The sequence below is a fragment of the Nipponia nippon genome, unplaced genomic scaffold (genome assembly GCF_047370975.1).
Source record: "Nipponia nippon isolate SJK-2023a ecotype South Korea unplaced genomic scaffold, ASM4737097v1 scaffold_16, whole genome shotgun sequence".
Lineage (NCBI taxonomy): Eukaryota > Metazoa > Chordata > Aves > Pelecaniformes > Threskiornithidae > Nipponia > Nipponia nippon.
The window spans coordinates 10,084,973-10,106,027 of record NW_028262332.1 but is presented as its reverse complement, the minus strand read 5'-3'; the positions used below and the strand labels follow the sequence as shown (position 1 = coordinate 10,106,027).

The 21,055-nt window shown below is 50.1% G+C and overlaps 1 protein-coding gene across 8 annotated transcripts in view; it reads right to left on the bottom strand.

The window, feature by feature from the left end:
* NACC2 (NACC family member 2) overlaps nucleotides 1–21,055 on the bottom strand; it is an 89,971-nt gene that overhangs the window by 7,507 nt on the left and 61,409 nt on the right. For 6 of the 8 annotated variants that reach the window (XM_087752570.1, XM_087752566.1, XM_087752571.1 and 3 more), the window contains exons 2-5: nucleotides 13,609–14,535; nucleotides 4,096–4,263; nucleotides 1,152–1,257; nucleotides 780–877 (exon numbers count right to left, since the gene is read on the bottom strand). In XM_087752570.1, coding sequence (XP_087608696.1) covers nucleotides 780–877; nucleotides 1,152–1,257; nucleotides 4,096–4,263; nucleotides 13,609–14,473 — 1,237 coding nt within the window. In that variant the 5' untranslated portion in view covers nucleotides 14,474–14,535. Of the gene's footprint in view, nucleotides 1–779; nucleotides 878–1,151; nucleotides 1,258–4,095; nucleotides 4,264–13,608; nucleotides 14,536–15,413; nucleotides 15,643–15,978; nucleotides 16,088–21,055 lie in introns of those variants that run through there. The other 2 variants (XM_087752572.1, XM_087752569.1) reach the window with 2 other exon arrangements.

Genomic DNA, 21,055 nt, shown 5'->3' with positions numbered 1-21,055 from the left:
TTGCAGCAGGGCTCCCATTTTACATATTTAAAAAAAAAAAAAAGTTGTTTACAAAGTATATTCAAGGCCATAGACTGCAAACCTAACAGAAAGGCTGCCAGCGAGACGGAGAGCAGATCCTGCCACGCCACCAGGGCTGAAGCAGCCAGTGGGTTCCCTGAGCCCCGGGGCCTGTCCACTGCTGAAGACCCACAGCCCCAAAAGCCCGGGGCACCGCAAAGCACGGCTGCTCTCAGGCACCGCCATGGCCCAGGCACCGCGAGGCCAGCACCTCCGAGAGATGTGCGGAGGACGTCTCTGGGAGATGGATCGGAGCTGCACGCTCCCCTCCTGGGAACCAGGGGATCTGGCAGAGCCCTGCACTCAGATGAATCCGAATGCAAGCTGGAGCCTGGGGGCATAAAAGCCAGCACACAGAGACGGCCTGTTTCAGCGGTATCAAGCCCTGAACGTTGCCAAAAACATAATTTCAATTTCCTTCTTAGAGCACCTATGAATAAAATAATTAACTGCGAAATTACTGCTTTAAAATATAGCAAAATAGTCAAGTAGCAATAATGGTTTATATTAAGATACTGCCACACGAATAATAATAAAAAAATATTCACTTCATCCTCCCCAAAATTATGCAAAACATAAAATAAATTAATTTTCCTATAACCTAATTTCTCCATATATAGTTCCCATATTCCTCAACAGAGATGGCCTTCCCTGCTTAGGTTTCGGCTTTGCTCTCGGCATGCTGTTCCAACAGAGCAGCAGTAAATCTCTCTCCTTACATTTGACTGCGTTAAGAACCCTGCTGTCCAGGGGCTTCCTGCTGGGATCGCTCGTGGAGGACCGGATTCCAGTTCCGCAGCTGTTGGCAAGCGTGTTCCTGCAAGAAAGGCAAAGAAGGACCCTTACACCGGGGACGCCAGGGGACATCATCCTCTTCCCTGTAGGTTCTTACGGAGGGATCACCACTTTACGTGATTTTAAGCCAAGGAATCGGAAAAATGGGTGCTCGGGTTGAAGAATCATTGAGAAAAAGCACAGAAATCAGTGCAGCATATACAGAGGATGAAGCGCTCACAGCACATTATCTATTAATGTGGTTAAAACAGCCGAAAATAAACTGAATCACTTGGGAGAGCACAAGCAGCACGTACCGATCAAAGAAGGTGGCCAGAAGACGTCTCAGAAGGACCTTGTGTTTGACACCGGCACATAAGTGGCAATTCATCAGCTGCCCGCGGGTGATGTAAACACCTGAGCCTGGAAGGGTTGGAGAGGGAGAATTCAGAATTAAACCCTTGCCTCGCTGGCAGCACCGCCTCCGAGCCACGAACAAACCGCTCCTCCCGCGCCGGTCGGTCCGACGCTGCGGTGACACGGGAGGGAGCGTGTTCTTCATGTGCTGCTACGGAAGCCCAACAAGGACGGCAGGATTTTTGGAAAAGCCTAGCAGGGACTGCTATCGCAGTCCCTTGGGGTCTTGGCAAGTCCCAGCTAATAATAATTCCTGATTTTATCTGTACAGAAAGGAAGTCTATGGAAATCAAATGAAAGGACTCTTTTTTTTTTTTTTTTTTTTGCAAAGACACACAGTGCAAGCCTTTATTCTGTGATTTTATATGTGCAGATCAGATTATTTATTCTTTCTGAAGGAAGAAAACCCCAATCCCTTTGGCTTTTTCTTTTCTCAAGTCAAATATCGCAGAACATATAACTAGAAAGAAAGGAAAAAAAACTGGAAAGGTACTCGGTTACACTACAGATCTGACCATTTCCAAAAACGCCAGCCCATCACCTCTTGACACTTCTGGTGAGCAGGGAATTTTCCTTCTAATGCACAGGACTGCTGACTTTGAAACACCCTGCTTTTAAGGATGTTCTCCTGAAGAAAAAGTAGCCCCTGCCAAAGCGGCGTCACACGTCCAGGGGCTTGGCAGTGCTTTACAGCAGGTTTCTTACCAAAGACTTTTACTTTGCACATAGCTCACACAGACCAAACCGCGCCTGCCTCAGCATCGGCTTGCAGGGGAGGTTACTCCGTTTTTCAAGCGTACTGTTATGCGAGAGGGTTTTGGTATTTGCTTTTAATTAAGATTAAATAATGGGTCACATCTGGATCCAGAACACGCTCTGTTCTCAAGATATTAAAATATCTACTGGAGAAATAAAATGACCTCCTGGATTTCCAGGAAAGCCTACAGATGATTGTCCCTGATCTCTCGGATGAAGACAGAGCTGCGGAGCAGCCCAGGCTGGCGGTCTGCGCCGGGGCAGGCACCCAGCAGCTCCCCAAGCCCGACCCTCTGCCCGGGGACGGCAGCTGCCTGCGCCTTCCCTGCCGCCGCGGGCAGCCCAGGCCACCGGTCCTGCCCCAGAAAAAGCAAGCATCGCTCCGGATCTCAGGGCCATCCTGCTTCTCGCTGCGCTCCGTGCACAGTATCCGTCCATCAGACGTACTACGATGACTGCAAGGCTTGTTCAATACCCTCTCGGAGAGGGCTGCTGAAGTTTGCAGAATCAATTATGGCATGAAAAATCAGAGACAAAAGAAGAATACTCCAAATGGAGAGTTGAGGAAAACTTTCGCTGCAGGATGCTCCCGCGTGCCCTGGGGTCAGCCCCCCCCCCCAGGTCTCACCAGGTTTGCGACCGCAATTAGCTGCGGAGCCTTTCTTTGGCAGCAGTATTTTGAGAGAGAAGCCATCAGAGGGAACGCCAGATGCTACTGAGGGTAACTTCACTTTAATAAATAAAAAATAACCGAGGCAGCCACTATCAGTTAAAGATATTAATCTACTTTTTTTCCAGATTGAAAAATGTAAATCAAGCAGAGCTGCCTCGAGCCAATTTGCAGCTTTCACTGTGAAAATAACCTGCACCACTTGATGGTTTTAAGAAGTCTCACATAAAATGTAAATGGGTACAAAATGAATATTCCAGATACAAAATAAATACTTGTGGTTGTATGCTGCGCTGCGGTGTGTGCGTTTTACTCCTGCCTTCCATCAAAGACCCATCCTCGATCTGATGGAAAGCTTTCTGGGCATCCCCTGAAATCCAGATTCCTTCTACAGACTGAAAATAAAACCATGCTACTCACCAAGAGATAAATGACCAGAAAGAAAAGGCAACTGATTTGGATTGATCGCGCTGCCACATGTCCTTTTTGTACCAAGGGCTTTACAGATATTAATTAAACCTCCCCGCCTGGGCAGCAGGTACGGGCTGTCGTGCAAAGATCGCTTCACCTAAACATAGCTGCGTCCAAGGGAAAAAACTTCACAACAGGTGGGCTATAAGCTGAGGGGACTATTGCAGCAAGGAGAAGCTGGGGGGAACTTATAAAAGCAGAATATCGTTATTTAAACTGGGATTTGATCTGGACACCCCAGTCAAACATCTGTCTTCTGTGCAGCACTCGGGTACCCGGCTGCAGGCTAGCATGGCCAGGGTTTCAGGGCTACCGGATTTCTCTCTTTATCCAGCTTTACACCACCAGTATCACTAAGAGCTAAACAGCACCATCTTCCACCTCAAGCTGGCCATAAATCCTCTATAGAGAAGTAAATTGTAAATTCCCCCCAGAATGAAAATAAAGATAGGACCAAAACCAATTCCTTCTCTCCCTTCCTACTGCAGCGTTTGACCGTTTAGTAACACCCCCAATTTAAAAAAAAAAAATCTTTTACAAGTTTTTCGAACCTTGTTCATGGACACAAATTTTATCTCCATTGCTTTGTAAATCTTATAATGCAATTTTTTTTTTTTTTTTAAGATCCGTGCATCTAAATCCAAACACAACTGTGATGCAGCCCACACTAATCAGGAAGAATACAAGCTGGAGAATTCAATTAAAATGTGAAATGAATTCAATTTAATAAATCCTGTTAATGACACATTTTTCTATCACCAAATTAAATGAAACTTACAACTTTTTACGAGATGATTGGTGATGAATAATCCAGAAAGAGACAGCAAGGGCACACAAGACGCATGACCCCAGCAATGGTGCAAGCAAGATGAAGAACACATTTCAAGAAGGAAAACATCAGTGATCTCCAGGCATTCTCAAGCAAAGAAAAGCTACCCCCTTATTACCTGCAACGAGCTCAAGTTTTTCTCCAGGATCTCCCTCTGAGTAGAGTTTTGGGTGACAACGGTATCCGATTTGACTGATAAGACTGGCTGGGAGAGCAACTAGATCCCGTCGTATGAGGACACAGGAGCGGTTCTCCAGTGGGATCTGCTCTGGCTTCTCTTGAGCAACTTAAAAATGAAAAGGGAAAACGATTGAAACAGTTTATTATGCAGGCACAACATTAACAGAAGGTCAGATTTTGACTTTTCCAGGTAGCTCTTGGAAATATTCCTCCCTCCAGAAACACAACCATTCGCCAGGGCTATCGACCGCAGGGCAGATGGCACCTGGTAGCGTGGAAAGATGCCCTGGGCTCTCCCACCACCCGCCGCAGCAGTCTCGTATGCAGGTTCGGGTTCTGCGAGAAGGATTCTTGGAATCTAATTATGCATTAACTTTTCCTAAGTTAATCATTTATGAAAATGGGCAACTCTGCACAGCTGGCATCATTCTGGAAGTGCAGCATACGGAGCTGCCTTCCCCAAACACCCCCAGAAGAACCGCGGGTTACTTCACCAGGGGTTTCTAAAACAGGCAATAAACTGCCCGAGTTTGATAAATACCTGCATCAGTACCATAACTACTTCTCTTGATGGTTTTTTTTCCTGCTGAAGTTAAAAGTCAGACTCTGCAGATACCCACCGCACCAAGAAAGGTCACTGTAGCCTCCCCTGAGGAGGGCACCCACCAGCCACCTCCTGCAAGCTCCAACTCCCCCCCCGAAGCACCTTCTGGTATTCTGCCTTTCGCAGGCTAACATTTCCTCTCAATAACAAGAGAGACCCCAGCCAACAAGCCAAAAAATGTTATTAAGCTGTGGCTTCAAAACCAAATCACTGGTTTTGCCAGGATGCAGCTGGGACTTGCCCCGACGTACCATCCCTGGAGCCCACCACTGCCCGTTAGCAACCATTAACATCAAAAAGCTGAAACCACCGAGCTATCCTACCAGCACCACGCCAGTCCACAGGCTTGCTTAAAATTACGATATTTGACAGCAAAAGAGGGCTGACATGGGTGTACATCAACTCCAGCTGCACTGGGACGTGCTGGGAGCTGGATGACAGCTCTGAATGGCAGCCCAGCTTGACAATGATCCGTCTTTTTTCCCCAAAAGTTTTGATAACGTGGCAAGTGCCACACACAAAATCAAACCTGGCTCTGTGCTTCAATATCTGTGAACACAGAGAGAAGAAGAAACCCCAGAAATTAGCGTTTCTGAACTCAAAATGTCTCCTACTCAAAAGGTGTCTTTTCCTGCAATTATTTCTGTTCTGGGGGACATTTTTACTCTCTCTAGATAAAATAACAAGTTTTGCAGACTTGTTGCTGCAGTAACCAAAGGGTGATGGCTGCCGTACAATGGGAGCAGTGTTCTAACTAGGACATGCCCCGCGACGCCGTGCTGTGCCATGGCATCCTATCGCAGGCATGGGGCTGCAAGCACCCCCACCCTCCCCGCTCCCTCCTTCCCTAAAAAGCTGGAATACCAGGAGGATGCCCCTTGCCCGTGGAGCTGCACCGCGGCAGAGCGGCATTTCCTTCCGTGATTACGAACCAACAGCAGCAGAACAACTCACATGATGTTTTAAAACTAACTTCTCTTGCTATCACAGCCTGTCTGTGCAAAGTGGCAGGGCTTTGGGGTGCTGATGTGCAGTCCCATCGACATAAAGAATTTTCACCAGCTGCAGTATTTCCCTGTTTAATAGCATTCCCAAGTATCCAGGCATCCTCTCCTTGGAGATGGGAGTCATCTTCCGCACACACAGAGGAAGCATCTAAAAGACCTGCTACGTTTCTGGTGCTTTCAAACAGTGATAAGCAGAGTATATCCAATTAAATACTAGTATTTTTTTCCAGCTTAAACAAATCAAAAGCAGATGGGCGCTAGGTATGGGGGAACCAACATGCAGAGAGCGCCCGCTCTGTTGTCCTTCCCGGGCTTTTTGGCTCTGGCAAGGCATGCTCGCCAAGGCGGGCTACAGCAGTGCAAGGGCCGCTGCAAAATAAATGCAGATCTTGAGGGGAGAAGAAGCAGCAGGGATGGAGGACACCACCATCACCTCCCACCCAGAGTTACACACAGGCTGAACTAAAAGGTAAAATTACACATACGCCACACGTGCCCTACTGTTCTGCTGATAAATCCCAGAAACCAGATGGGGATGTTCTCTTCTCTTCTGGCAACAAAAGATAGGTGCATGATGCTATTAGGGGTAAAACAGAATTTGGCAAGAGGTTTTTGTGCTAAATGCACGTCCCTGAGCTATCAGGCGACGGGATAGGTGAGGGTGAGGCCGTGCCCGTGCATGGGGCTCCTGCTAATCACAGGCAGCTCGTCAGGGCGAGCGCTCCCCAGCGCCGGGCTCTCCACGGAGCCGCCGCTTCAGCTGCCCGGCAGAGGCACGAAAACCATCGCAGCCCCTCACAAGCACAACCCTCTGCCCAGGCTGTGTAAAACTGCATTTTTCACTTTTTATTTTTACTTTTACCTAATGACTCAGGTCAAAAGCACCCACGATATTCATCACCACCTAAAAAACAGCAGATGTTCAGCTGCTGACGGGAAGCTGGGCAGACTGGTACGGATTCTCAGAAAGTTTCTTAGGGGTCTCCAGTTATTTTTTGAGCAGTATAAAGGCTGCGGGTCTCCAGGGAAAGTAGCTGCAATCAATACAACAAATGAGACAGAGTTCAGAGCAGGAGTGGCAGGGAGAAGGTCCTCGCTGCTTGTGACCCAATACTGCTATAATATAGAATAGAATATAATATAGAATATAGATTATATAGAATATAATATAGAATAGAATTCAGCCTGGAACGGCCATCAGCCATGCCTGCCTCCTGCCCGCTTCTTCATCAAGACTGCCGTCACTGAAGAAATTCAACACCTACAACGTCCAACTGGCAAACAGCTACAGCGGACAAGGGCAAACCTACCTCCTCTACCACTTTCCATAGGCAAACACTCAAAAAAACCCACATTTTGGGCCAAACAGATCCTAAGGTAGCAATAATGAGGCAAGGCAAGAGAAAGATCAGCACAAGCGCTGTGTTCATGCTACCTTCCTGGAGAAATTTCGAAGGGTTTGGTGTCAAACCTGTTTCCTGAAAGAAAAGCAGCTTTTCAGGAAAAAAATGCTGTCACACCAACACCTGCGCCGAGAGGTCGGTGAAAGCCTGCCTTGAAGAAATTCTTTGCTTTTGAAGACATCGCATTTCCTACACACAGAGCCATCAAGAAGCCATCATTTCTTCCTGTGAAATCAAATACTTCACAAAACAAACTAAAATTTGGGCTAAAAAACGCAAGTGTAACTCAATCCACTATTCTATTTTGGTTACATCTGTCCTGCTGGCTCGCTGTCTATAAATCTCTTATTAAACATGAGCATGAATCATTTTTTGGACTTTGTTTCCATTAAAGCACTAGCACAAATTCAACAATTCAATACTAAACAAAACCGACCGAAGATTTAGGCCTTTCAGTGCCACCTCGATTCAGCAGATAGCAATCGGTTATGTAAAGAAGCGGGATACAAGAGACACTTTGGTCCCATGTTTTCAAAGAAAGCCAGTCTGTTTGGCCTTTATGCTCTGAAGAACAGGATAGTATTTACTTCTAATTAATTTGTATCTTCGGAGGGCAGTGGCTCCTTCCCTTTGAATGAAAGGGCAAACAATGTGAAGTATTGTTTAATACGGTTTTGTTCTCGACCAAGAAAAGAGCCTACCAGCTAGCAGAGAGGGGCAGGAAATCATTACAGAGGAAGCAATGAAAGCTGCCAGCCGAACACTGGTATATTTTATTTATTCAGATATATGCTTTCATCTCCAACTTATAGGGATGCTGCAGCTGGCAACAAGTGGTCCAGAATGGGAAATACCCCGGGTTTTCTGCCTGAAGAAGCAACCTCAAACCAACTCACTGGTCCGTGCTCAGAGGAATGCTGGAGTCATGGGAATTACCAGGGCTCCATGGCTCCAGGCTTTGCGTGATGCTAGGGGCACATGTCCTCCTTGTCCCTAAAACGTACCGTCCAGCTTAGAGGTCCATTACACCGCCCTCTTGCTGAGCCCGTGATGGTTTTGGTGACACCAGGATGGTTGCACGTCCTGCCCGAGGTGCCTGGGACCAAAGATGCTGAGCCCACACAGCTCCTGCCGACCCTCATCGGTGATGGGCAACAAGCTGCTCGGGCGAGTGCCCGGGGTCTGGCAGTGCTGGGAACTGCTGGCCACGCACCGGGCACCACTATTCACTTATTCTAGTTCCTGACAATGGAAACACCAGGGCTTCAAAATTGTTCATGTACACCCAATTCCCACCAGTCTGGGTTCTCCTCTTGACCATTTACTGGATATAAACCTCAACATACTCCTGTGTGTTAGAAACAACCATTTCTGTTTTAGGAATGGAATTTTGAGATACAGAAAGATCAGAGTGACGGACCCTCACCCAAAAGTTAACATTTACAGAGCCCCAACATGGAACCACAAGTCGCGAGCCCTGGTCCACCGCGATGGCTGCAAAACCGTCTCCTCTGCTCCACCACCAGTCACCATGTACGCAAACACATGGATAATTCTCCCCTGTTCTCTACACGGCGAGAAGTTTCTTTTCAAATAGCAATATTTTACAGACATTTTTATCCCATTAGCCTATTTTCCACTGGCAGTGAGACTACCCCAAAAATAGCATCCCCGCCGCAGCCCTGGCATCGCCAGCATCTGCCTGCATATGTAAACCTGTACCACAGAGGACACACGCACGCACCGCGGGACAGATATATGATATAGTCCCAACCGGGATAGTTTATGTTTTACAAATAGTACGTTTATAACAACGTACTGGAATGTAGAGATTTGATTTGTGACCTATTTATACAGGGAGGTAATCTGGAATTAGTATAGGAAAAATATTACTGGTTTATAAATACCCCTATCTTGCCTTCGTTTCAGATCTCAGCCAGGAGTGAAACATCTGCCAACCTAAAATTAAACATCTGTGTTTTACGGGGAGGAAACGGGGACTGGAAGTTTAACGCCAAAAAAGGCCAGAGGCTGCGTGCCCCCGGCGTGGGGCTCTGCCTTCCTCCGGCTGCTCAGCGCCAGCGGTCCCCGTGCCGGGATGGGCGATGCCGGCGCTGGCCGGCTCCCGTCGGCACACAGCGGCACATTCAGCCGTGGGGCTGTTTGCAGCCGTTCAAAGACCCTCAATGAAAAGCCAAAGGAAAAGTGCTCTGGTGAATAAACAGGGCATCCTCTTTTCACCACTTTATTTCCTAAAAAACCCACTAGCTCTTTGCTGGCAAGCATCCCCCTGCGCACAGCACAGCGTCAGACCGGCCACCGCACGGCACCGGGCCTCGCAGGATCAGATCACCCTTCCCACAGTTAGAACCAGCTACTTTATTACGGCGGCAATTATCTGGCGGCGCGAGCCGTGATTTACATCGTTGCAGCGTGTCGTTCCCAGGCTTCGTTCGGGATGCTGCACGGCTCTGCGCCGGAGCCGCTCATTACGGATTCTGGGTTGTTTCTTGCCCTCTTTCCTTACTGTCAGGAATCAGAGGCCAGGAGAGAAAACTATTCTCTCAGCTAATTACCACAACTATTCTATAATGGCTATTTTAGATGAATTTTTAATGAAGTGTGCTCTTGTCAGTTCGGAATTTCATAACTTTCAAGTCCAGCCTTTACGTTCCAGCCATTTGCTGCATAAAGATTTCTCCTCTCCCCTGCAAACCGGCGCAGCAGGAGGAGGGGAGGAGGATGGACCCTCGCAACTTCGCTTGCGCCTGTCAAAATTGAATTAACTGTATCTGCTAAGCAGCAAGCTGACTGACAAGAATGCGGTTCAGTGCAGAAAAACGCCGAGCATCTGCAAGTCCTGCTGAAACCCACTTCAGATCAGGCCCACGACACTGTAATTAACAAGGATAAAAATACTTTGCTTTTGTTTAATATTTTCTGGAGTTGTGCATTCCTCAGATCAGATGCTAGAAACCTCATTAAGTCTCACTCGTGTCCTCAAGGCCCACATGTTCTCCACAACCAGATCTAGTTATAGAATAAGGAGCCATTTTACTGCGATGCTCCCAGCCTGCCACAGCAGCAGGCGGGCACGGGGACAGCGGCGGTGACACCACGGCCACCGAATGCGGCCAGAAGGAGGTGGGAGCTGATGCACCTTTTCCTACATCCCTCTGCAAGGTGCCACCCTGTCTATCGACACCTAAAGCTAACCCTCCCATCGGCCTGTGTTTAAGACTGAGCTTATCCTTCCATTTATCTGCTGTTGCTTTTGCAGGTCCAACACCTTCCCTGGTCCATCACACCAGTGCCACCACGGCGGGAGGCACGTCACTTAACGAGACCTCCTCCTCGCTCCCTCTACCACCATCAAACCCTTCGCCAAGGTGATGATGTGCTCCTTGTCTCTCTGATCCCGGCTTTGGAGATGTGTCTCTGATCCTGGCTTTGGAGATTTGGTGTGGTTCTGACTATAAAAAGGGGTGAACAAAAATAAATACCCCCCCCCCAGCCTCGTGAGCCCCTGGGCTCAGCACAGTCCTGCCAAGAGTCTTCCCCTGCCCCACGCTGCCCGGCCTCGGGGGCGGTGGGTGATGCTCAAGGCAGGCGATGCTCAAGGGAAGCGAGGAGCATCAGCGTCCCACCACACGCTCGCCGGCGTTAGCTCAGTCAACGCTTCAGCCGCGGAATGACAAAGTGGAGAAAAAGGAGGAAAAAAAAAAACCTCTCTGAAATTCAGGGCTTCATCTGCTGTGCTCTTCTTTGGCTTTGTTTTTGTTTTTACAAACGGGGCTCTTGGAAACCTTGGCAATCACTATTTTAAAGGGCTCCCCCCTCCCCCAGGCCTTTGTAAGGCTGTCGGGATCTACATGCCAGGAGCAGGATTAGCTGGCTTTCTCTCTTCCATCTTATGGTTTTATTATTCTGCACCTTTTGAGGGTACAGTTTATCCCGAGTAATTAAAACACAGTTAGCTGTACAAGTCCAAACCATAATGGAATAGCTTAGGTTTTATTTTTTTAATCTCTTTTTTGTGTGCCCTCTTTTCCAGGAAGCCTGATACTAGAGCTGGCTTATTTAAAACAGGAAACTCCCTTGAAATGTGCTGGTGCGGAAGAGAGATTTTAGCAGTAATGTGGTATATTAGAGCCTTACAGCCCGGCCGGGCAGCGTCGTGCTCCCGACCTGCCTCCTCCCTGCATGGCCCTTGCCTCGGCATCACGACGCGGTTCAAGTCTTCCCCCTACAGAAACCAAGTAGGAAAACTTCGCTGCGAGATGCCCAGCTCCGACACGAGGGCTGGATGGCTGCAGCATCTCCAGTGACGCCCAAAAAAGCCGCTCGTATTTTCACTTTTCCAACCGGGATGACTCCCGCACCGCAAGAATCAGGTACAGCCTAATAGCTGCTGCCTGCACCATCCCAGGGCTGGTCCTGCCCTCGCCTTCTGAATTTATTTTTTTCTGTCACTGCATGAACTGGCCCCGTGACAGCGAAGGAAAACACCGTGTCCAAGGGTATAATCCCATTGCTCTGAGGAATAATGCTGCGAGCCCAGGCGCTGAAGGCAAACCCACATTACTCACCGCATGCTCTACAGCGGGGAAGTGCAAAGCAAAATAAAAACAAAACCAGTGTGTGGGAAAACAGCCTGGTTTCTCTTCGGTCTGACTCTAACAGCAGCCGGGGCATGGGGCCCTGCTCCAGCGGGGTGGGTGGCTGTGGAGGAGACCTTGACCTTGTCCCCATCCCCTGATCCCACTCCTCTTCGCCTGCTGGGTACCAACCGCTGGGACTCGGAGTGTGGCACAGAGAACAGAGAGGCTTTTGAGGCTCATTTTCTACAATGGGCTTGTCTACTTTTCTCAGCAAATTTTTCTGATATTAAAATAGTAACATTGCTACCAGTATGCTTTCCCCCTTTCGCATACGGCTGGGTAAAAACGCTTGGAAAATGTTGCTTATCTGCTTGCTACCTGGCAGGGCGACATGCCAAGGGGACGCTGAGCTCCTGCTCTTTGGGACGGGATGGGCATGAGCCAGTTCTCAGTACTAGGGAAAGCCTGGCTTTAGGTAACGGAAAAGGCCGTATTTGTCAAATCTTCTCCCTTGCTTAAGAATAAAATCAAACAGCTTTGAGGAAAGCACGCCAGCTTTCCAACAAACAAGAGTTAAATATTTGCAAAATCAGTCCAGCAATTTTGCTGGAAAGTGGCTCCAGGCGAGAGGATGCCCCGCGCTGCCAGAGCCGGCGTGAAGATGTCCCTCCCCGGGGAGTGCCCGCGGATCAAAGCTGCCGCCACAAACACCTGCAGCTCCGATGGGGAGGCCGCTGCGCCGAGGCTGAGCCTCCGTGCAGGATGCTGCGAGCTTCATCTGCACGGGATGCTGCGAGCTGCCTCCGCGTGGGATGCGGGCACGCCAGCGACACAGCCGGGCATCTCCCCCTCTGGTCCTGAGCCCCCGGCTCCGTACCCCCAACCGGCCCCTGCTCCTCAGCGGGGTCCAAGCCCTGCAAGGTGCTCGGCGGCAGGGTGTGCATGCCCGAGGAAGCCCTCTCCTGAGCGGGAAGCGAGAGGGATGGGGCCTTGTGCCCCCGCACCCATCCTGGGGCTGAGCCGGCAGCTCCCGGCTGAGCACCACCAAAGTGAAGCCACCTCCTCTGTCTAAGGCACACCTAGGGACTCACCTGACAGAGAAACAAAATATTATCAAGAGGCCCCCAAATTTTTCCTTTTTGACAGCAATGTGCTGGGCAAGGCTGGCAAAGGAAAGGGCAGTCACTTCAGGCGGTGGGCATAAAAGTCCTTCTTTTCTTCTATTTGCAGATATTCCTAATTAACATCTATGAAAATGATTTATTTGATGTTTTTCTCCCTTCCTCCAAATGTCACATGTTCATCACTTCTTAAAAATTTTTATTCTAAAAGGGCAGGACAGAAAGAACGTGCACTGCACCTCGCTGAAGACTAACTCCCAGACTGACCACCTAACCAAGGGCCAAGGCCTCCATTCCCACGGATGCCCATCCCTCTCGGATGACCCACGGCAGGTGAGCTCAGCCATCACCGTGGGATGGGTGTCACCACCACACGGCTCGTGTAACTGCCAGGCTTGTCGACAGCCTCAGCCAAAACGTGAAGGGCTAAGCCAACCGTGGTGGATGACGCAGCCTCTCTTATCTAAAGAGCCTCTCAGCTGGGGACACAGCCCATGAGCAATGGCACGGGGGGACCTGCCCATGCCACACTCAGACACCAACACTGAGCCCACCACGTGCACCGCCTTCTGCACCGCGCTACATAAATAAACAAACCGAGCCCCCGAAAACAAAAGCCTGACAAACAAGCCCAAAACTACCCGTGCTGGCTGGAGAAGGACCAAGCAACCACTGAAGGAGAGCAGCAAACCCAAGGAGAGAGACCGTCCATTACCAGAGTAGCCTCCCGAGGACTTGATGTACATCTGCCCGTACTGCTCCTCCACCATGGTGTCGTATGCCTCGTCGTCCTCCTCATCCTCCTCGTTGTGGTAGGAGGTGGGGCTGTCAGTGGTGGGAATGCTGCTGGCGCCGGGGCTCGTCCGCTCCCCCTGCGAGTACTGGACCTGCTGGACGTTGGGGATGAGGGTGGCCAGGTTGGGCATCCCGTAGTAGGAGACGCGAGAGAGCTTCAGGGGACCGGTGTTGGGGCCACCACTGCCTGCCCCCTCCCGGGCACCGGGCTCGAGGGGCCGCTTGCCGGGCAGGCCGGGCAGGGCAGCTGCCTGCAGCTCAAGGTTCTCGTGTTTGACGCGCGTGAGGAGTGGGATGGGCATGGAGGGGGACATGACGTAGGGCGCCGAGGCCGACTGCAGCTGGTTACAGGGGCTCTGCGGCTCTGAACTGGGGTCTTCGATCATGGTGGTCTGAGAGTCACAGTGGGGAGAGCTGACCTTGAACATCAAGTCCGTCCCTTTCTCCACGATGTGCTGGATCTGCAGGAAGCCCGCCGTGTACATCACCACCAGCTGCTCGCTCGCCGCCATGGTCAGCTTCCCGGTGTAGCAGAAGGAGAGGATCTGCTGGAAGCAAGCAGGGGGGACGGTACCTGGCAGCTCAAAGGCGTTTTTGCTGTTCCCACTGAACAAGTCTCGGAAGTAGAGGCTGCTGGCGGCCAGGACCGCCCGGTGCGCCTTGAAGGCTTGGCCCTTCACCACGATGGAGACATCGCAGTACAGCCCCAGCAGCCGCTGCTCGTTCAGGCAGCCCAGAACAGTGTTCCCAAAGTTGGGAATCTCTATGTGCAACATCTGCGACATGGCTCAGGATCGGCTGGAGCTCCTCAGACATTCAATGCAGGAATATCCAAAGTAGGGCACATCTGAAAAACGGAGAAGGCAGGGAGAGAGGCACAGTGTTTTTAGACAGTTCACCAAAGCAGGGAGAAGCAGAGGAACCCACCTCACCCGACATCGCAGGCTCAAAGCTAAGCTCTGAGGGCCGATGCAGAAAAGCAATCGCTTACAAAAATTACTTATTGATGGTTTCAAACAATGTTGGAAATGCTATTGGTGGATGGCAAGGGATATTCCAAAAATGCAAGTATTTTCTTCAAGTTGTAGTCTGTTTAAATAAGCACCACTGATTTATTCCCCCGGGGGTTTTACTTTATGCAGGAAAATCTGAACGGTAATGGGAAAGGAGTGAACAGTAAAGCAAACATAACATAGGCAGATCTTGGGTAGCATTATATAAGAAACACAACAACCAGCAGCTATGTTGAAACTACAGAAAAGATATTTATAAAACAATGTGCCATTCTGCCTGAAATAAATACAGGATTCTGCTGGAGCACAGCTCCCAGGAAAAAGCACTTTGAAAAGCAATCTTCCCATTTGCACCAGAAAGAGGGAGCATTTCAACAGTTAAACCCCTTCTCAACAGATTTATCCTCCAACAAAACGCAGCTTATCTCCAAATTAAGCCAGATATTTGAGCCCCAATAAAACAAACCAACGTGCCGCAGCGAGCCGCCTACCAAGTTGTCTCCTTATTTTTCTCCCCTACATCCAAAGTGGGGCAGGGGGAGCCCCAGCCCAGCCCCTCCCCGGCCCCCCAGACCCTCGCCCCCCGGCCGGGGGTACCGGCCCCAGCCCAGCCGCATCGGGGACCCCCCCGAGCAACCTCACACGAAACGGGCTCGAGGCGACGGCTCCGGCTCTGCATCCCACCGCGGCCGCTCTTTAAGGCCAGCTGTACCTTTTGGCCACGGGGATAATTCCTCCTCTCACCGACCAAATAAAGCCTTGCGTTCGAAGGGACCTCGTGCACAAACCCCCGTGCAACGGCGGAGCAGGTAGCGTTAGTGCAGCCCGTGCACCGAAACTCCAGCGAAGCAAATCACTGCGGATTCACCGACACCAGCCGGAGCCCAAACCCCCCCGGCTCCCCCCAAGCTCCACGCAAGAGTCCAGGAGATTTAAAATCTTGTTTGCCTTCAATACTACCAAAGAAAAACTATGGTTAACTAGTACTGAAAGCTCGTAAGAACAATATAAAAAAAAAGGGGAAAAAAAAAAAAAAAAAGAAGTTGATCTGAGAAAGATTAAAAAAAAAAATCTCTGAAAAGAAAATAATAACCCACAAAGAGCTGCTCTGTTCCCACTGCTGGGAAAAAAAAAAAAGTCCTATCTGCAAGGCCACGGGGTAACAGGAAGAAAAGGGAACACACTCGGAGCCAATTTAATTGTATCTGCATGGTTAAAAAAAATTCTTCCGAGCGAGGAAGTTCCCGGTCCCCTCGCCTGGCTGGGAGCGAACGTACCTTCAGCAGCGGCCGCTCGCCGGAGGGGCTCTGCGTCCCTCCGTATCGCCCCGGCCGCCACGCTATACGCAGCGACGATGATCACTCAGGGGAGGGGGGAAAAAAAAAATATATAGTATCAAACCCTGGGTTTGTATCTGCTGTAGCTCAAGCTTTTACCAAGTCAAATCTCCCCGGCAGTGCACAGCATCTAAATGAATAGGCCGGATGCAGATTAACATTCAGGCTGCTCTCTGCAATGAATAGAGCCCTTTGATTAGGGACCTGAAGTAAATGCCAGTTTCAAACCGAAGCTTTAAAAACAGAGAAATATCAGTGCCAGAGGAATGCTCTCAGTGTTGGTACAAGACAGACTTTTGATGAGTCACTGCAATGCAAACAAAGATGGCAGAAATACTGTACTGTATGCTGATGAAATGCTTAGTGGTGCCACGGCAACTGAGACAGGTTTTAAATTTATAGTGCAGTTTTGCATATGAATTACGCTGTAAACTGCCTCCCCTGCCATCTAGTACATCCAGAGTGTCAAAGCATTTAAACTATTCCAAACAGTCTGCAGAGCTGGCACTGCTGCTGGTTAACTCCTGCGCCGGAGGAAGGCGCAGGGCAGGGGCGGCGAGCATCCCCCAGCCTCCCCCCGCCCCACCCCAGGGGCTCCCCAAAACCAGCAGCCCAAAAGGAGAGCTCTGGGAATGCCCAAATCTGCCCCAAAATAAAGGTGCTCTGTGGGCAGCCACAGTCCTGACCCACCCCAAACTCACCCCCTCCGCCCCCCAAGAAAGCCTTTCAAATGCAGGAAAAATGTTTACCCCTTGGGGAAAGCTTCTTTCAGTCTGTGGCTGAATCCACTAAAAGCAAATCCATTTGCTTAAGTAATGAAATCCTAGTCACATTGTCTCCTGGATTCAGATTTTAAATTACCTTCGCATTTATTGAGCATGTTTGGTGCTTTTTTCTGGGAAAGAGGGTGGGGCCTCACTTTGCTTACTTCTCTCTTGCCCAGAGCGTTTTGATTTCTGCTGTTGCTCTCGGATTTGTTGCAATGGCTCCGCTCGGATGCTCACACACAGTTAAAATTTAAGAGATTAGAGGTGAAGCCATCCTTAGAGGAGGAGAACCGTAGGGAGCGCAGACAGGGCCGGTGATGCTCCGGCGCGACCCCTCCCTGCCGATTGCATGCTTCCTCCGCTTCCACTGGCCAAAGAGATGTTTGGTGCATTAAGTTCAACTCCACAGACAGCAAACTGCTGCCACTCCCGACCGCCCAAGGGCTGGCTGCCTTCCCCTGCTCTTCCAGCAAACGGCACTAACACATCTGCTCTGCATCCCACAGGACCTGCAGCCTCCCAGGGCTCGGCCGAGGCGTGACGCTCCCAGCTGAGGACCTCCAGGACCTCCATGCGTCGGGAACGTTCAACGGGTTCATCCAAACCTGGTGTGAGGTCAATGAGATCTCTGCCTGGTGTTGATGAGGAGGCTAAGGCACCGAGAGGGGACCAAGGTGACATCTTGCAAGGAGGTCAGAGAGGACACCATGATAGCCAAGCCCAAGAGCCCAAGACCTCTTCCAACCATGACACCACCAACCTCTTTTGGAGAAGGAAAGGAGTCTGCCCTGGCAAATGCAGATCCACTCTGGATCTGTGAAAATTACTGAAATTAAATGTGCTTTATAGAAACATAACTTTGCCACTCAGGCACCTGAAGGAAGCCTTGTCTGCAGATGGCAGACCATGGGTGGAGAAGGATCTCCTCCTCTTTTCTTCCAGCAAGAACTCCCTTAGAGCTGGAGGAGAGACCAGGGAGGCACTGGATGGGACCTCCCTGGACCCGCTCACAATCCCTGCCTTGGAGAAACCCAACAGGATGAGTGGGACCAGCCAAGGACAGTTTGGTAGCACAGAACAAACCAACTTAAAATAGATATCAATTATTAATATTGCTTAGAATCTGCTCTATAAATAAGCCAGGCATGCCAGGAGGAACCCACGTCTCTGTCTAAAACCACCAAAATTATGCCTGTTCAGGATACATTTAAGCTGGTGAGAAGCACCAGAGTGCCCCAGCCTAGCAAATTATTGGCAGATTTCATTTAAAACCTCCCATGAGACATCAGAGTTTGAACAAAGATGCTCCACACAACCGATCCCTCCCGGGGTATGCCTTCTGCAGGGCTGCAGCCTGGCCTGACCACCCCGAAGGGATCTCACCCCAGCACTGCATCACTCCAGCTCCCGGTGGCCTTTTCTCTGATTCCAGTAGCTTTCATAGCTGCTGGTCACAAAGCAGCCGAGCGAGCAGGTGAGCTTGCTGGTAGCACTCAGTGATGGTCTAAACCTCCACTCTTCCCGAAGAAAAAAGGCCTTGAAACACGCTCACAGGGAAATGGTGAAAAAAGTAACTGTGTTTGGTCCAGAAACAGCACCAAGGAACGCAAGTAAAGCCGTACCAGCGAGCTGCAGAAGTCCAAACCACTTCAATAAACCGTAGGCCAGGGCTGCTGGATTTTTGGTTCTTCCTCCCCTCTTTGCCCCTGCCTTTTTATGACCAGACTATAGAAAAAAAAAAAACCACAAAACCACCAACAAGCCAAAACCCCCCAGAAATCCAAGAAATAAAAGGCAGTCTTGAAAGCCAAGGAGAACCTGCTCACAAGACCTCACATCCCCTAAAAACAACAGCAACAAAATATTAGTGACTAGATAGTGAATGCAATAACACTTGATAATGTCTAACTTAAAAATCTCCTCTACAAAATACACTGCTTTTTTTCTTTCTTTTTTTTTTTTTTTTTAATAGAGCACCAAGCTGCTTTTGAATGGTTTGAAATGGCTTCAGTCCATTTGACACGGGAAGAACTATGCTGCAGGAAAAATGACCTTAGCAATTACAGATGTAAACTGTATTTTGCAATCTCGTCTCCCAGGCTGAGTGGTGCCCCAGGGTGCAGGAGGAGCCCCCAGCACCATTGCCACCCAAAAAAATCCCGTCCCCTTTGGGCTGCCACGTCCTACAGGTGACACATCATCAGATGGACACCTCCTACCAAACGGGAAAACTTGGACAAAACTGGATTAAAACCAGCCAACCCCCACCGATCATTTAAGATATGTGACCGTTCAAGCAAAACATCATTTTGTTTTCTAATGGCAGCCTCTTTTTTCCAGCTCTTGGATATAGCAGGACAATTTGTACATGTCTGCATGATTTTTGTAAAGTCATAGCCTTTGTCACAAGATGTTCATAAAAAATGCAGCTGTTATTTGATACAACTTCCATGAGAGTCTGAGAATTCTCAGTTTCTGCGTTCACATGCTTTGGGGATAAAAAAGCAGGTTTGCTCTTTTCGAAACTACTTTCCTGCTCCGAGGCCTGAAAGGCGACAACAACAAAGGAAAAAAGCATCGACCTAGAATAAGATGCTGGCATCAGAGCTCCCCCAGGAGTAATCAGAAATAATTAGATAATGTATTTAAATTGTCTTTTTCCTTAGCCAACATACAAAGAGACTTGGGACTTCACTCCCCCCAAAAAAACCACCCCAGAGCCCTACGTTTCCCGCAGGAAGGTGCGCTGGGCAGCAGCTGGGCAGGGACAAAGGCAGGGACCCTCCGGCGGTGGGAGACAAAGCGGCCATGGGCTTTCACCCCCACCCAGCCAAAGCCCCTCAAAAGAAAAGAGCTGAAAAGTCCTGCCCTTGAAGGCCCCAAAGGGTCAAAGGAAACTTCCCTTTCTTCTGTAAATGAGGAGCGAGGGGGAAAATCCCACCCTTGGATGTGAGGCTAGCAGGGGGACCCCAAAGCTGCCCACCAACCCGGGGCTGTCCCCAGTCCCCCCCGGGCACAGGGCTGCCACCCGCCCAGCTCTTGCTACAGGGTTTGGGGGTTTTTTCCCCCCCTTTTAATGAAAAGAAAATGCACTTTTTACATAAGCCCGAAGGAAAATACGCAACAGCAAACTGCAAAACTCAGTGGCGAAGTACCACTCCCCGAGCACGGAGCTGCTGTAATAAATAGTTAAATAAAGTCAAATAAAATGCACTTCACATCCACACTGTGCATCCCGCCCCCCCCCCCCCCCATGCACCGCAGGTCGCTGTGTCCGGGAACTCGGAAGCAAAAAAGAAGTCTTTGCAACCCCCACCCCAAAACCGAGCCTCCCCTCTGCCCGCGTCAGGGTTCGGGGCGAGAAAACCCGGGGAGGGGAAGGGAGAGGGATTGGGGCACAAATGTGAAACGCCGTGAATGCCTGCACAGTTTAATGCCCGTCTTTGGCAGGGGAAAGAAAACAAGGTTAAGTTTGGTAATCAAATGACAGTCATGCCGAGACTCCTCTTCTCTTCTGCAGCATTTGTTTCTGCAGCTCCAAAGTATTTATTTTTGAAATGCTGCAAGTGGCAAGCAGTGAGCAGTGCTAACATACCCTATTTTTAGTGTAGCAGCCAGTGGCAATGGGTGAAAGAAGATTATTTTTGCCTTATTAAGATAGCAGAAACTGAATTTGCAAATATTACTCACTTAACACACAAGCAACGCAGGCAGCAGACATGCAGCACGGAGCTACCTTTGCTTTATAACCCTAAAAGTTCACACGGAAAGTAAAGACCCAGAGGCTCGGGCAGGGGAATGGGGGAAAAGATAGAAAAGTGAATTAAATTAATGCCGATGACCCAGCCCAGCCGGGCGCACGCAGCCCCTCTGCCAGGGCAGCCCGGGGATGGGGCACCGGGAGCTCGGCTTGGGGACCCCACACGGCCCCGGGAGCCCGGCTTGGGGACCCCGCATGGCCCCGGGAGCCCGGCTTGGGGACCCCGGCATGGCCCCGGGAGCTCAGCTTGGGGACCCCGCATGGCCCCGGGAGCTCGGCTTGGGGACCCCGCACGGCCCCAGGAGCTCTCCCTGGGGACCCCGGCACCGGCGGCAGCTCCCCGGGCTCCGTCCTGCTGCAAGGTGAGTCACCGGCAGCCTGGGCGCAACACCACCGCTCGAGGTCACCCACCCGGCAGGCTGCTGCCTCCAAAAAGTGCAGTCATTCAGCCAAGGCGAAGCGTGTTATTGCCATTAATGAGTTGTTTTTT